A 15,051-nucleotide genomic window follows, 5' to 3' on the forward strand; every position below is an offset into this window, starting at 1 on the left:
TGAGGTTTTTTATGGGAATGTGGATCTTTCCTATGGTTTGCCAGTTCCACATTTTATTGCCAGTGAGTCATACAGTTTTGGGACTGGCACTGGTCTGGTCTTGTTCATGACTTGATCTCGGTTGAGGACGTGGTCTTGACTACAAAACTGACTGCTGCCAGTGTAATTGAATCGATTGTATTTGCATCTGTGCCAGCGTGTGTTTGCGAGTTTGAGATTTTTGAAAAGCAGTTGGAGCAAGATTAAATCTGTTCATAGCCAGCCTACATGATGTATTTAAATGTATACTTTTATTAATTACTCACAAGTAGTGCAGCTTGAATGGGCCCATGAATAATATAAAGCAGGTATGTTTGAGAGCTGATCCAGCACCTGAAACAAACACAAACAGCGAGACAAACTGAAATTTCGGACACCAATCCAGTGAGATTTTATATGTACGCCGACATAAATAAGCCTGAGGGCCTAAATCAAAGCTTGAATCGTTCATCATTAGTGGTAGACTCTCAAATAAGAGGGCTCATGCAAATACCACTTGATGAGACAAATCAATATGTTACAAATCCTCTCAAGCGGAGCAGAAGAAGGTCACGGGAAGGAGAGAGAGAGAGAGAGAGAGAGAGAGAGAGAGAGAGAGAACACCAAGCTTAGTTAGGTTACAGTAGACTGCATACTGCAACATTCATGGCCTTGATCTGGACTTGGGCTTCGCGGCTGTGACAACAGAAGAACAAAAGTGCTACATCTTACTTGTCGTCATAGAAGAACCCGCGAGCCACGGCATACGTGATGGCAGGAACAAAGGGAAAACCTTGGGACAGAGAGAAACACGGACAGAAATATTAGACCGACGTCCTGAATCTCTAGGTCTGCGGCTGCATCACAACCTTAATCAACACCTATAGAATATAAGTTATTAGTTTAGTTTCGTATAAAGAAAACCATTGTTATTCATATGCTTTTATTTTGGTGGTATTTTTTTGACCAGCTTCAAAGAAATAGTTCGACATTTTGGGAAATATTCGTACGCACTTTCTTGCCGGGAGTTAGAAGAGAAGATCGGCCTGTTCAGTATGAAGCTGGAACCACGAGACGGTTAGCTTAGCTTAGCATAAAGACACGGGAAAACAGCTAGCCTGGCTGTGTTAGAAAGTAACAAAACAGCACCTGTAAAACGCACGAATGAACATGTTCCATGTCATTTTTTAAGTCCATACAGAAACCCAAGTCTAAATACAACAATTTGTGGTTTCACAGGAGGTTATCCACTCTTGTTTTTACACAAAAGTTTTTTGTGCAAAATTATAACCTCTTAAGTGTTAAGTGAAACTAACCGGCTGCCGGCTGTAGCTTCAAATTGGTTGCACAGAAATGACGTCTGGTCTTCTCATGTAACGCAAGAGGCAAATACGCATTTTCTCCCCAAGTGTTTATTAACTGTTTCTTTAAGTTTGCAACTTCAAGCAACTTCCTCAACTCAAGTTGCTATATACATATTAAGTCCAAGGGCCATGTGAGTAGAATTTTGCGGCATCTAGCGGTGAAGTTGCAGAATGTGACCAACTGAAAGTTTTACCGTGTGCCAAGTGTGTAGGAGAAGTACGGTAGCAACACGAAAAACGTGAATTGCCCTCTCAAAGGCCAGTGTTTGGTTTGTCCGTTCTGGGCTACTGTAGAAACATGCTCCCTATGTAGACATAAACGGCTCATCCTAAGCTAACGAAACACAACACATCTTATTTTCAGGTGATTATACACTAAAGAAAACATACTTATTAATATTCCATTTCCCGCTAAATGACACTGGCCCTAGAAAGAAAGCTGAAGTCAGAAAGCTTTCAGCTCCTGCACCGACAACAGCGAGTTCAAAGTAAAGGTGACGCGGAGGACATGCTCGTTACAGGCACCCTATACCGTACGGATATAAACTCTGAGAGACATAAAATAATCCATTACTAACACATAAGAGCTGGATGCCTGCATGAGAGCTGAAATAAAAAGCCCACTTATCTAAGCGCAGGCACATCCAGCCTTCAAGGTTACATTTAGGTATTGAATTATGCTGTAAATATGATGTTTTTTAAGTGCAACAGAAGAATTCACAACTAATTTCAGAGCCGCAAATTGCAGAAGCTCTCATTATATTCAGGTGAGTAAATGCATGTTTTGGCACTTGAATTTGGAGGAGTTAACAGTACTGTTAACCTTGAAACTGTCGGTAGCAGTAACTCTTCAGTTGAAGTTGCTCCTAAGGTACAATGAGGTAGCATAATTAGCATCTTGCTAGTGAATGATAGCCATAATCGCCCACAAATTGCAACTGTAATGTATTGCATTCATGCAATTCCTTCATATTTGTCTTGCAATCTGCTGGCAGCACATCCTCATGCAGTGTGATGCTTAAATGCTGTCTCTGTAGACCTTGAATCTTCCAGGTCCTCCGCCCCCAATGTAAATGTATACAGTGCAGTTGTTGTTTCATATGCATACGACCAGAAGATGGAAGCACTGAAACTCAAAAGGAAATAGTTGGGGAAACTCACCCCATCCCAGGACGTAGTACCAGAAGAGCTGCTGTTCCCCGACAAAGACGGCCACGATGATGAGCGTGTGGAGGTAGATGCCCTCACACAGCATCCAGAAGTAGTTGGAGGTGGACGTGTACATATTAAGCACAGCTAGGACCTTACAGCTCACCTGACAGGGACAGGAAAGCCAGCCCACAGTTTTGAGTGACGCACTAAAATTTTGGACTAGAATGCCTAATGAGCACGCCGTTAAGTTAAGAGTGGGACTTTTTATTTTTTATTTTTTTTAATGGGGGGAAATTAGGCAAGCGAACTGAAATCCATTGGTGTTATGGTGAAAGAGACATTAGGGGACTCACAGGGTTGCTGGCGTTTAGGGCTTGGGTGTTGGCCACAGTGAGCGAGAGCCACACTATCGTAACGATGGAGTTCAAGATGAAGGAGAGAAACATGTTCTTGTGGAGGGAGATTCTCTGGCAGCTGAGACTCCTGAAAGAGAGACACAGACGGAGAAAGTGTACTCGCCTTTAGATTTTTAAAGGCTCTTACAAACATTGTTGGACTGAAATTCTGTTATTATAAGCATTTTCTTGCCAAACTATCCCCACAATTTAAATTATTTACTTTCTCTCCACCGTTACATTCGTTAGATTGACACTAAACCAGTTCGTTAGATTGACGTACCAGTTCACCTATTTTGTCTCCTTTTATTGGTCTACATACAAGCAGCTCATAGCGGTTTCTAAGCCATCACACACAAACCTGGACACTGAAATAGGAAAAGTAAAATCAAGAGAGGTATTTGACGACTGTCGAGGTGTTGAGAGTCAGACGTGACACGAGGAAAGTCCTGACTCACTTGAAGTAGGAGAAGATGATCAGACAGATGACCAGGGAGACGATAGACAGGCCGTGACCCACCATGGCCATGTAGTAGAGACTGATGGCAAACTGCAGGGAGGAAAAGTGGTTTATTAGTGATATAAATTCACTTATTAAGAATGGCTTTATTCTAAATTTGATAAGTGAACTAGCATAGTAAATAGTTTGTTTTGTTCTCAATAGCACAGAGACATAACTCTGCATGTCAGATGTTGAGTTTGTTTTCTAAGGATGTGAAGTGGGGAGAGGAAATGGCGTATCAGGGCAGGTGAGGAGCTTTGATCCTACAGAGATTTTTGACAGTTTGGAGATCGTCAAACTGCCTCCAGTTCAGAACACACAAGTCAGCAAAGTCGAGACTGCAGTTCGCCCTCGGTTCACGCTGTTGTGCTCAGCTGTCCAAGCGGGAAATAACTTCTGACTATCAGATGTCAATGTCTGTCATAAACCCGTCTGGTGTTGTTTCCTGTAGTGTGTTCAGATTACATTTACAACACCATGCAAAAAGAAAATAGGTGCAATGTTGCACTCTGTAGGGTTTTAGGGCAAGTCAAACAATGTTGTCAAAGTAGTCCAGGAACATTAAGCAAATTGTGCTGCACCTAAAACTTCAAGATAAAAAAATACAGCTTTTCAATATCACCACTGTTGTATACTCTCTAAATATTATAGGTTACATTTTTGAAAATTCAATTGTGCACTCAAATCTTGGCTTAATCTTTAAGATAATTCACAATTGTGAATGTCTTTGTGCACTTTTATTTTAGTTTAGTATTTTGAACTCTTTTAATGTATAATTTCCTTTTTGATGTCTCACTTTTTCTTACTATTTTAATATTCTACCTCCCTGCAGGGAAATGTTATTTGTGCATTGTCCCTGTTACAAATAAATATGCTTGAACACATTATTTAAAGGCACATGGTTATGTGCATCAGTCCACTTTGAAAGAGGGCTGCAAACCTGGTTTTTTGGTGACATTCACCTAATTTGGTCAAAAGTTTAGAACTTTTCCAGACACCGGTAAACCTCTGCTGATCCTCCCATACACATGGTGTTTTACCTTGAGTTTGTCTTTAGTGTAGGCCTGACACTGGGTGTAGTTAGTCCAGACTCTGTTGCTCTCTGGATGGTGGAACCACTGTCCACCAGGATTACACACTTTGGTCACCTTCTCTGTTGAAACATTATAATTTACACAAACGGTAACATTGTTTATGGTTTGATTGAGGTGCCAAACAGACAAAAAGCTGACGTTTTCATGAGAGACCGTCAATTATTTTTGCAAATAAACAGAAAGCAAAAAAACAAAAAATGTACATGACAAGTTGTCAAGACACTTTACGTTTACACAGTGGACGACCATGAATTAAAGCAAACCTCGGAAAGTAAAAGTATATCATATAAGACACACAAAATGAACAGCTGTGCTTGCATACATGCGTGTGCCTTAACGCCTCACCAGCAGCGTCAAAGTCGAAAAAATATTCCGGACACATCTGCATGACAGTCCCTGGAGCTGTGTCCCCCCAGCACAGCCAGCCGTCCCACGTACGGTTACAGAAATGACCTGCAGAGGACATGACATTCGAACTGGCAGAGCTTACGGACAGCAGACATTAAGCATGCATGTGTATGCATTAGCTTTTCAAATGAGTCCTAAATACAACACCGCATGCTGGATAACATTGAGATGAGAGAGAGCGCTGTGTAACCTTCTCCCACTTCTAGTTTCAAAGTGATGTATGCACAAGTGAGGCACCTAATGTTTCCAAAAGACCGCCTTAGCTCCAAATACTGTGTTTATTGAACAGTGTCTCCATCCCTGCCGCTAAATGCCGATCCCATAAATTGCATTATACGTTGTATGTTATAAAAAGTACACAAAACAGTCATGAAAAACAGATATAAATACTGTACAAATATACAATATGCAGTAACCCCACTTCCATCCCACAGGGAGAGCCTTTCCAAACATCCACGCTCTAGCATATGCTGACATACACACACACACACGCGCACACACTAACATAGAGGCTACATCAACTTTAACGTTACGCTACTGAGCAGCTGACATCTGATCACGCGCTGCAACCTATCAGGGTCTGGGTTGTGCCTGTTAACGAACCAGGCCAAAGAACAGGATGCTCTGTATAGGACAGCCTTGTAAAACAGTAAGTTAACGGTAATAGATATAAAGATCCACATTGAAACTGTACAGTAAGAACATTGGAAGAACATTCGCTGTTTTTGACCATCCCACATTCATATTCTTTTTACTATTCAACTTTTTCTCTGCTCTTTTATTATAAACAAGGACTCAAACATATTCATCCAGACTGAATTTCAGCTTGTCTTAGTAAACCTTTAAGAATGCTAAAGTACCAAAGATTTAACTACAGTATTTCAGAAATAATTACCACTTAACATATTAACTACAACAGCTGTGTAATGAGTCTGTGCTGTCAGCTCGCCCGCACAAAGCTGGCCAACAATCGACGGAAACCTGACGGTACCAGGTTGTACTGTGGCATGCTGGGAAAGGGATCACAAAATAGCATTTCAAAGGCAGTGAAGTACTGAGCGGGAGCAACAGGCGCTGGGAAAGAAACAAAGGGCAAGTTTCCTTTCTTTCAGACTCACTTCCTCTCTCTCTTCTCTCTCTCTATCTTAGTGTGTGTACACATTCTAAACTACTAATAGGTAGGACAGCCAGTAATGCATTTATCTAAATCTCCTCTTTGTTAGTAAATGTACCGAAGGTACTATTTTAAATAAATGTGTGTGAACGTATTTTGAAATGAAGCAATTACAATTCATCTTGAAATTGAAACTGAAATTTTGAAATTGAAATTGAATTGGCTTCATGTACATTAGGTACATATATATGAAATGTAACTTCTGCATTTAACCCATCCCTAGCTCATTGGGAGCAGTGGGCTGCTGAGAAGCGCCCGGGGAGCGTTTAGGGGTTTAGTGTCTTGCTCAGGGACACTTCGGCACAGGACTCGTAGAACCGCCGACCTTGCCGGACAACCCTCTCTACTAAATGAGCCACGGCCGCCCCGTGGCTCTTGAGGGGGACATCGCTGTACCACATTTCATGGCAATCCACCAATAGAATTAAAGTCAGGTGATCACCAAAGTCAGTAGGATTCATCCTCTGGGGACCATGAATGTCTGTCTAAAATTAAAAAGGCAATCCATCCTATAGTTATTGAGATATTTTAGTCTGGAACCCATGGGATTAATGGCAAGGCAATCTAAGCACAATGAAAACGGAGTAGTTTTAAAATATATCGTCTTTAAATGTTTTACTGATATACTTCACTTGTACTGATATAAGTGATTCAATTTGCAGAGAGAGTGATTTCATTAAAAGTGCTTCAGCAAATCAGGTGCAAAATGTTGTCATTAACAATTACCTGCCATTCGGCAGAAATAAAATGTGATACCAGGACAGCTGTTGAAGAACATTGAGGCAGTCTTCTCACCTTCGTCTGTACGCGGTGGATCGTGGATGATCTTCAGGTAGCACTGGAACTGAGCGGCCAGGATCTCAGGTCGGGACTTTGTTAGTCCGGATATGTTGCTGAAGTTCTCCTGCTGCTCGTCAACCGCCTTCTCCAGAGTCGCCATGGACCCCACATCCTCACACTGGGACACCTGGGTAAAAAAAAAAAGTCATCTTTTCCTCCTGACGTAATGTGATTATTGCAAGTTATTGTAAGTTGTGATGGGAAAATGAAAAGAAAGAAAAAGGTTGACTGAGGAACAGAGCAAGTGGGTTTTTAGGAGCACATGTAACCGATAAACACTTAGATATATTGGGTGAAAATGCCTGGCTAAAATGTAACGTACTGGTGGGAAGGTACAGGAAAGAAATGATACTGTGTGTAAAAACCCGCATGGTGTACACATTTATTGTGTCAAAAGCATCTACATGTACGCAGACACGCACACATGATTGCACTCACCTCTGTGCACAACGCCAGTGCAACTATCAGTGAGAGTGTCAGAGTCTTCCACATGTTTCTAAAAGATGAAACGAGAACAAGGACAAGGCAATTATTAGACATTTTTTCACACCAGAAGCCGCTATCTGTTCCAGAACTGTGGTTCTTCAAGTATATGCAGCATAACACAAACAAGGTACAACTTCTGCACAGCTGAGCTTTGAGCTAAGTGCTAATGTCAGTATGCTAACACAACAACAGTAAAAACATGCTGAGTCTTAATCTTAGTTTAGGGTATGTATTATAATTACACAAAACTCCGTAAACCTAATTGTAGCTTTTTTGACTGAGAGTCCCTGAAATGAAAAACAAAACAAAAGGCCTGTTGTGATTTAAATTCAAATGGTTTGTGTGAGCTTGTGGTCTCACAAGTGTGCGTATGTATGTTCGTTCACGATGTGTGTCTTTTCTCATCTATCAAGACAGGAAGTTCATGCTCGCCACTCAGGGTCAGAGAAAACAGATGTGTGTTTGTTATTATTTCGAGGTGAAAAGGGCAGCAAGTTCCCCTTAGCGTGTCCTCTCTAATGAGCCAAACAAGGGTGAGATGAGTACTAGGCATAAGAAGTCATAAGAGAGAGAGGTGACAGAGGCAGTCTCTGAAAAACAACACATGATACATAAAGTGTCTCTTTGGTGAGGAAACATGATGGGCTTTATCTATCTACGAGGGAGGAAACTACACCTCAAGGCCAGCATGACACCACATAATAACTTCAGCTGTGTCCTTTCATTTAGTTGTAAATGCAATAAAATGCTGGAGTGCAGAATTGTGCCGCATGTGCCGCCTTTGGTGTTGAAGACAAAGGAGCCAATCAGCGTCACGCTTATTAAAACCCGGCCTTCTCTCGAGCACTACTCTGAAAAGGTGAATTTGTAAATACGTGAACTACTGTCATCCCCGTGCATTTCTTTCCCCCATGATATCATATTTCTGCTATGCAGATGACATGTTCAATATTCAAGCCAAACAAAAATCTTCATAGTTTTTTAAGAGCAGAAGTTTAGTTTTTAAAGAGAACCGTAAAATCTATTTAAAGATACCAAACATATCAAGTGAATTACAGACAAATGTATCAAATGACGCACATTGAGAATTGTCACACAATAAAAATCATTCATGGGTTTGAATATTTAAGTGGTTTGATATTGTCAAACTTGCAGGTCAAAATGTTTTAGCGCAATAACAGTGACAGACATGTAAATGGAATATTGGAAACATAACGGTTCAAGAGAAAAAGCGCCAGTTTGAATGTTATAAGCAGTAACAGAAATTCATGCCAAAAAGCTCCTCTTTCAGGGTACAGTAACAAAAACATTTTGACAGTTGAGAGCACGGGAAAGAGACGGAGAAAGAAAGTAGAGAGAAACTTCTCTGCGTCAGAAGTGTGAGGGTTTCGGGAACCAGTGCTCTGAATAGTACAAAAATAATCATCCAATCTTTATTTGGATTTTCCTTTTTTTTTTCCATCTACTTGCTTACATAGCGCAAGAGATGCGTGTCTGAGGGGAAGAAAAAAAAAGACATAGCCCAGATTCAACTGAAGCATCTTAATAAATTATGTTCAAAGGAGCATTCAAAGCAGAATTCATTACATTCTCAGTGATTTTGTGCAATGACTCGTATCCAGAGGGAGTGATGTGCAAAGGTTGTACAGAAGTAAGCTGTTTTGAGTCAACCCAAGACACAAAGGTAATCATTAAAACATCTGCAGTACGTAAGTTCTCAGCGTTCAAGCATTTTAAATGTATAACCTCTCAGTAACTGTCGGACTCATGTTTTGATACTGTAAAAGGAACAGGATGTTGCACAAATTACAGAGAAAATAGGTCCCTCCACAAAACACAATCTAATATTGCATGCTTTCTAATGGCCGGCAGGGGGCGACTCCTCTGGTTGTATAGAAGTCTATGGGAAAATGACTCTACTTCTCTCTTGATTTATTACCTCAGTAAACATTGTAAACATGAGTTTATGGTCCCAATCTCTAGTTTCAAGTTTTCTTCAATACAGCATGATGTTCATTTCGTCAATTATGGTCTCATTTAAAATAAAATAGATAATAAAACAGGTTATGCTTTGAGTTGTGGCTACCTTGTGATTAACAGGCCACCATCACGGCGTTGTCCGGTCTGGGAGTTGTCTGTGTTTTCATCTTACAACTGTTACCCTTTCAGTTCATGGAAGTTAATAGTAATATCTTGGTTTTCCTAAAAATGTTGTGTGTACTCAGTGTTCGGTTGTACTTAGCTCAACCCTCTCCTGGCACTTCTGATAGCAAAAAAATTAAGATTGTGTCGGCCAAAAACTAATATGGCGACGCCCAAAATGCCGGCTTAATAACCACAGTCTACAAACCAATGAGTCACCTCACGTCCCCTTCTTATATACAAATAATTATTTGTCATACTTTTTGAACAGTTTAGATAAATTAGCCAATTATATCATTACCAGCCAAGTACTGCTTTTTGAGAAGTATTTCATTTCTGTACCAGAGGCTGTAGCTCCTGATGTGCTTAGCTTAAAGTTAGCTTAGCAGGTGCTGTTTGGTGCGTATTTGTTATCTTTGGACTGAGCCAGAACAGATGTTTCCTCCTATTTCCAGTCTTTGTGTGCAAAGCTAAGCTAACTAGCTGCTGGCTGAAGCTTCATATTTAAAGGTCAGACATGAGAGTGGTATCACATCTAACTCTCTAGCAAAAGAAAAAGCGAATAAGCGTATTTCCCAAAATGCCAAACTGTTCCTTTAACACTGCTTGGTGCTGCTGCTTCCTGCACCAACCCTAAAAAAGGTTTTGGTATTGTTGACTCTGCTAAGATCTAATGTTCGTGTTTGTACCGCATAGCTATCTCTGATTTCTGTAACAGTTTTAGTGTTTAGTTTAGATTCCTCGAGAGCACAGCCTTCTCCGCCAAGTCTCACGTAACCATTTATTTATGTTGTATAAACTCTGTACATGACAGAAGTAATAAAGAGACCCGTCAAGTTGTTGTTACTCTTCTTGGTAGATGTGAAACATTACTTAATGCCCCTTGGCATGAGAAAACCTTTATTACAAGGAGTGTCACGAGTAGACATTACAGATTTCACCTCTGTGTGTCTCCTGCTTTCTCTCTGTCTCTCACACACACAAAGCAAACAATGCTCTATACCTATACCTCCTAAACCACTTACAGGGCAGTTTGTAATGTCTGTCATCTGAACTCTCAGTGACAACAATGCACACCAGCACCTAAATCATTCTCTTTAAATTGTTTCCTTCTAATAAAAGACAACACATCCAAAGTGATTTCACAGTAATATTGGGAAATGACCTCGGCCGCTTAACAACAGTGGTGGTGCATAATGCGTAAACTGACGCGCTGCCACCGTGGTAAACAATTTTAAGTTTAAGGACTACTTGGTTGGGTTAAGGAAAGAAACTACTTACTACGTACTTCATACGTAGGCTACGCAATTTAAAAATGTAACACTTTTAGTTGGACAAAGACACCAGTTTCCTGGCTGACAGACCTGTATTCTCTGTAATTTGTAAATATCCCACGAAATGTTTTCGGATGTTATCCACGTAATCTTGAACGAGGAAGTATAAAGACCGCTAAAACACATAACGGGCTCGAGGGGAGGTGAATGGGTCCAACAAACAGCAATCGTTCAGCCAACGTTGATGTTTTTGTCTCGTAACTTGCGTACTTCAGCAAACTACGTCTATTCCTAAACCTAACCAAGTGGTTTTGTTGCCTAAACCTAACTGAGTTTCCTGTGAAGATGGAACTTTGAAAATACCAGTTGCATGTAGCAAGCAGAATTTGACACACGTTGATGGCTTTCGTAGGAAAGCGCAAAAAAAAAGTAAGGAGTCACTTTCCGTAGGATATCATATGACCCGTTGTATGAGGATACGTTGTCTGTCGGACCTCGGAATTTGTAATTTGAAAATGTGACAGCACGCAGAAATATCAAAAAGTATCAAGACCTTTGCTAATGCAGTAACACCTAAAGTAAGAGATGTCATTTTCCTACAAATCTGCCCCCATCTTTGGTGCTGAACACCTACAAAACTGTCAAGGTTGGAGAGCAGGCAACGGGGGATGGACCCAAACGCAGACAAAGGCCAGGAGGAGGCAGCAGAAACAGACAGGAAACAGCAAGCAAGTACACGGGCAAGTACAGGTCCAAAACTCCAAACATAACTGAAGACAAACCGAGGAAGAACGGAGGAGACAGGCTGTATGAATAGGGACTGAGTACTGGTGGGAAAAGGTGAGCAGGAGCACGGGTGACTACAGGGCTGAGGAGAGACAGGTGAAACTAATGAGAGCGAGGCAGACAATCAAAAGGGCGGGAAAACAAACAAAGGAAGGAAGTAAAACAAGAGGAGCTAACTTCAGAATAAAAGCGGGAAAGTAAAAAATAAAAATAAGAAGATGCATGACGGTCCAGGCTAAACTTAAAAAGTCAGAGGACATGAGCCGGACTGTGACGAAAACAGAGATTCATTTTGAATTAAAACACCCTTCAATAACAACTGAACAACGAATGCCCTTCTATCTGTTATGTACAAAGTTGCCTCTGGCGATGTATTGTTCCCCATCCGGACTTCTAAGTGAACTGTAAATCCAAGGACACACACACACACACACACACACACACACACACACACACTCACACACACTGAAATACCTTGGCAGTACTCGCTGTGTGCCATTGGAACCAACGAACACAGCGCAAATTATATCATGTGAACAGCAGCCAAGTAGTTTGGTTCGTTTTTTGTTTTCTGGGAACAATACAAGCTGAAAGGTCAGATACAGAGGAAATACTTAGTAATAAAACAACGACCACTCTGACAATATAAGCTGAGGAAGGTGCAGAGATGCAAAAATCACAGGGAAATGGAAACATGTCTTGCAAAAGGTTTGAACTAGGTTCATATTTGAACAAATAAAGATTTGTGTCTAAACTTATTTTCATTGTCTGGATAAACAACACATTCTTCCCCATAGGGGGACATGCGGAAAAGAGGAGTTTAAACTCGGGTCACACACGCACACACACAGACACAGACACAGGCGCACATCTACCCTACCACTCTATTGTTCTTTCTCCTCTCTTTCTCGTTGCTGTTCTTGGACAGTCTTTCCTCTCAACCTGCCCCTTTCTCCTCTGTCTTTTCTCTCCTACACGGTCGTCTGTCAGCGTTTATCTCGGTCGCTCTGTCTCGCGTTTGGGTCTGTGTGTGTCCCTGACTCTGCTCAGCCCCTCTGGATTTCACTTAATTTCACCTCCTGTTGGTCAGCTCGATCCTGCAAAGTGATTCAGGACATTAACGCAAAAATCCCCCAATGACCCTTTAAAGGGGAGCTATGCTGATTTTACACATCAAAGTCTGTTTACAGGTCTTGTACTGCAGATATGACAACAGTTGTGTAAAGCCTTCCGTGGCGAGCTGCATGAAGTCAGATTCTGATGCAATAGTTGAGATAAAAACTTTTACACTCTCCATCGTGAGTCAAACAATATTATTAAAATGTTGGTGGAGTTCTCTTTTACAAATGCTGTTTCTGTCTTTGTAGCCAGGTTTAATTTAAAGGATACGTCTAGAGATATTCAATATTTTTCTTACTATCAATAAAACCCCATGATAACCAAAACCAGCTATGAATTGATTGACAAGTATTGCCTGTGTATGCAAAGCCTAACATAGCTTATTCCTCTGTGCACTATAGCTCCATGATTGTCCAAAAACTGTTAAAAACTCACAACTGGAGCACATGTTACACTGGGTGACATGCTACTTCCCTACAATGAACATGGATCCTGTCGTTTATCTTGAGTCCTGCTGCCGTAACCACTCAGAAATGCACTAAAACTGGGACTGAAAATAGTCCCCAATAAATATACAATTTCCTCTTGCTGGAGTGTCTGCTGCTGTGTAAATAGCACCACGGCCGATGATATAAAAGTAGATCCCTAATAACTGTTGGTGTCTCTGTTGGTAGATTCATCTCCCGATCTCACCGCATTCCTTTAAAGGAGTCTTGATTTCTTCCTCCAGTGTGATGTTTGGATGGTCTGAGTCATTGTCGAACTGGAATGCTTGTCTGGTAACAGCTGCGGAAACACTGCTGAGCCACAAGTACACCATGTATGGGGAAACTTAAACTCATAATATCACATCAGGAGCCATACAGCAAAATAAAAATATATATATAAAAAAGTGTCAGCCTTCAGAAATCCACATCAGACCATATAATGCCATCAATCTGCTGTCAACGCTGCTGCCCAATGCTGAAACCAATGCTCAGGACCGAGGTGTCTCTTGGCAACCGGAGCGCTCAGGATGAGTGATGTTTCAAATGAATGCGTCTTTTGTCTGCAGAAATCACGCTCCGGGCAACAAGCACACAACAATCACAGTGATGACACGGTCCTATTCGTTTCAGGAAGCACACTGAACAGAATCAAAAATGCTACCCAGAGGTGACCAAACATTCAAACAGCTTCTATTGAATGTAAAGATGAGGTTTTGATTGGATCAAGGAGGGACACCAGACAATTATATGAGGAAATGTGTCTGAGCCTCAGGATCTTTATATTGAGAAGCATTCCAAGGGAGACTAACCTCAACTGAGGAAATTAAACGTGTTTCTCCTCAGCCAAAAGTCCATATAATGCCTCACGATAATAGAACAAGTAAATGTCAGCGGTATTAGTGTAACCCTATTTTTTTTATCTCTTAGGATGTGGCTCACTGGGACGTAGTCTGGCACAGACCAGAGACTCCCAGCAACAGACAACAAAGTGGGAGGACAATATCATTCATTTAGAAAAAGCTTTCTTGAGCTTTGTTAAAAGAACAAGTTTTGTTTTGTTTCATCCCCTTCAAATGTTTACCTATTGTAATATTTCATACATTAAGTTACTTACTGATGAACTGCTGCCATTTTTTGTCGACCCACTTTCTCTCAACCTGTTCCCGCCCCTCTAAATCAATCAGTGACATCCTACATTTCCCAGTATCCCTTTGGAAAACATCCAGCAAATGGTAATTTTCCATTTAGAAGCATAAGTGAACTCTGCATCCTCTGCAGTGGATTCTTATAGTGTAATGTTGAATTTCTGCACAGAATAAATGACTGCCTTTTCAAATCTGACGTGCTGACACAAAAACCTGCTGAAACATATTTGATCAAACTCCATTGTAGATGCTAAAAATATCTAATGCCTCTATGTCTGGTTAGTATCCACCACAATGGGAAAAAAAACCATGAGGACTCTCAGTGTACATTTATGTCACTCCACATCCTCAAACCTCACTGTGAGAGTCATTCCTCTCTCATGGGATCATGGGCTGATGGGAAATCCAAACATTGCTGTTTTGTTACACCAGATTTAGCTCCTTTGGCCATTGCACCCAGTAAAACGGACCGCGGATGCTGCTGTGACGTTTGTCCCGACCCCAGAGGTCATTTTTGCCAGAGGTAATGTTTTTTATGGGAAGAGGGACTTCAATATCAGCTCCAGGGACATGCACATTTCCCTCAAAAGTGCTGTAATTGGATGCAGTTGCTTTTGGCGAGGTATCGAAGTAAATTTGAGAAAATACAGACACACGGATGTAA

General features: G+C 41.0%; 1 protein-coding gene across 2 annotated transcripts in view; it reads right to left on the minus strand.

The window, feature by feature from the left end:
• The window catches only part of calcrl2 (calcitonin receptor-like 2), a 30,948-nt gene that overhangs the window by 9,992 nt on the left and 5,905 nt on the right, over window positions 1-15,051 (minus strand). For both annotated transcript variants that reach the window (XM_031868794.1, XM_031868793.1), the window contains exons 2-10: window positions 7,386-7,443; window positions 6,903-7,074; window positions 4,871-4,978; window positions 4,472-4,584; window positions 3,388-3,479; window positions 2,888-3,017; window positions 2,544-2,697; window positions 751-811; window positions 306-372 (exon numbers count right to left, since the gene is read on the minus strand). In XM_031868794.1, coding sequence (XP_031724654.1) covers window positions 306-372; window positions 751-811; window positions 2,544-2,697; window positions 2,888-3,017; window positions 3,388-3,479; window positions 4,472-4,584; window positions 4,871-4,978; window positions 6,903-7,074; window positions 7,386-7,443 — 955 coding nt within the window. The remainder of the gene's footprint in view (window positions 1-305; window positions 373-750; window positions 812-2,543; window positions 2,698-2,887; window positions 3,018-3,387; window positions 3,480-4,471; window positions 4,585-4,870; window positions 4,979-6,902; window positions 7,075-7,385; window positions 7,444-15,051) is intronic.

The sequence above is a fragment of the Anarrhichthys ocellatus genome, unplaced genomic scaffold, assembly GCF_004355925.1.
Source record: "Anarrhichthys ocellatus isolate YVR2014 unplaced genomic scaffold, GSC_Weel_1.0 scaffold44, whole genome shotgun sequence".
In the NCBI taxonomy this organism is placed as follows: domain Eukaryota; kingdom Metazoa; phylum Chordata; class Actinopteri; order Perciformes; family Anarhichadidae; genus Anarrhichthys; species Anarrhichthys ocellatus.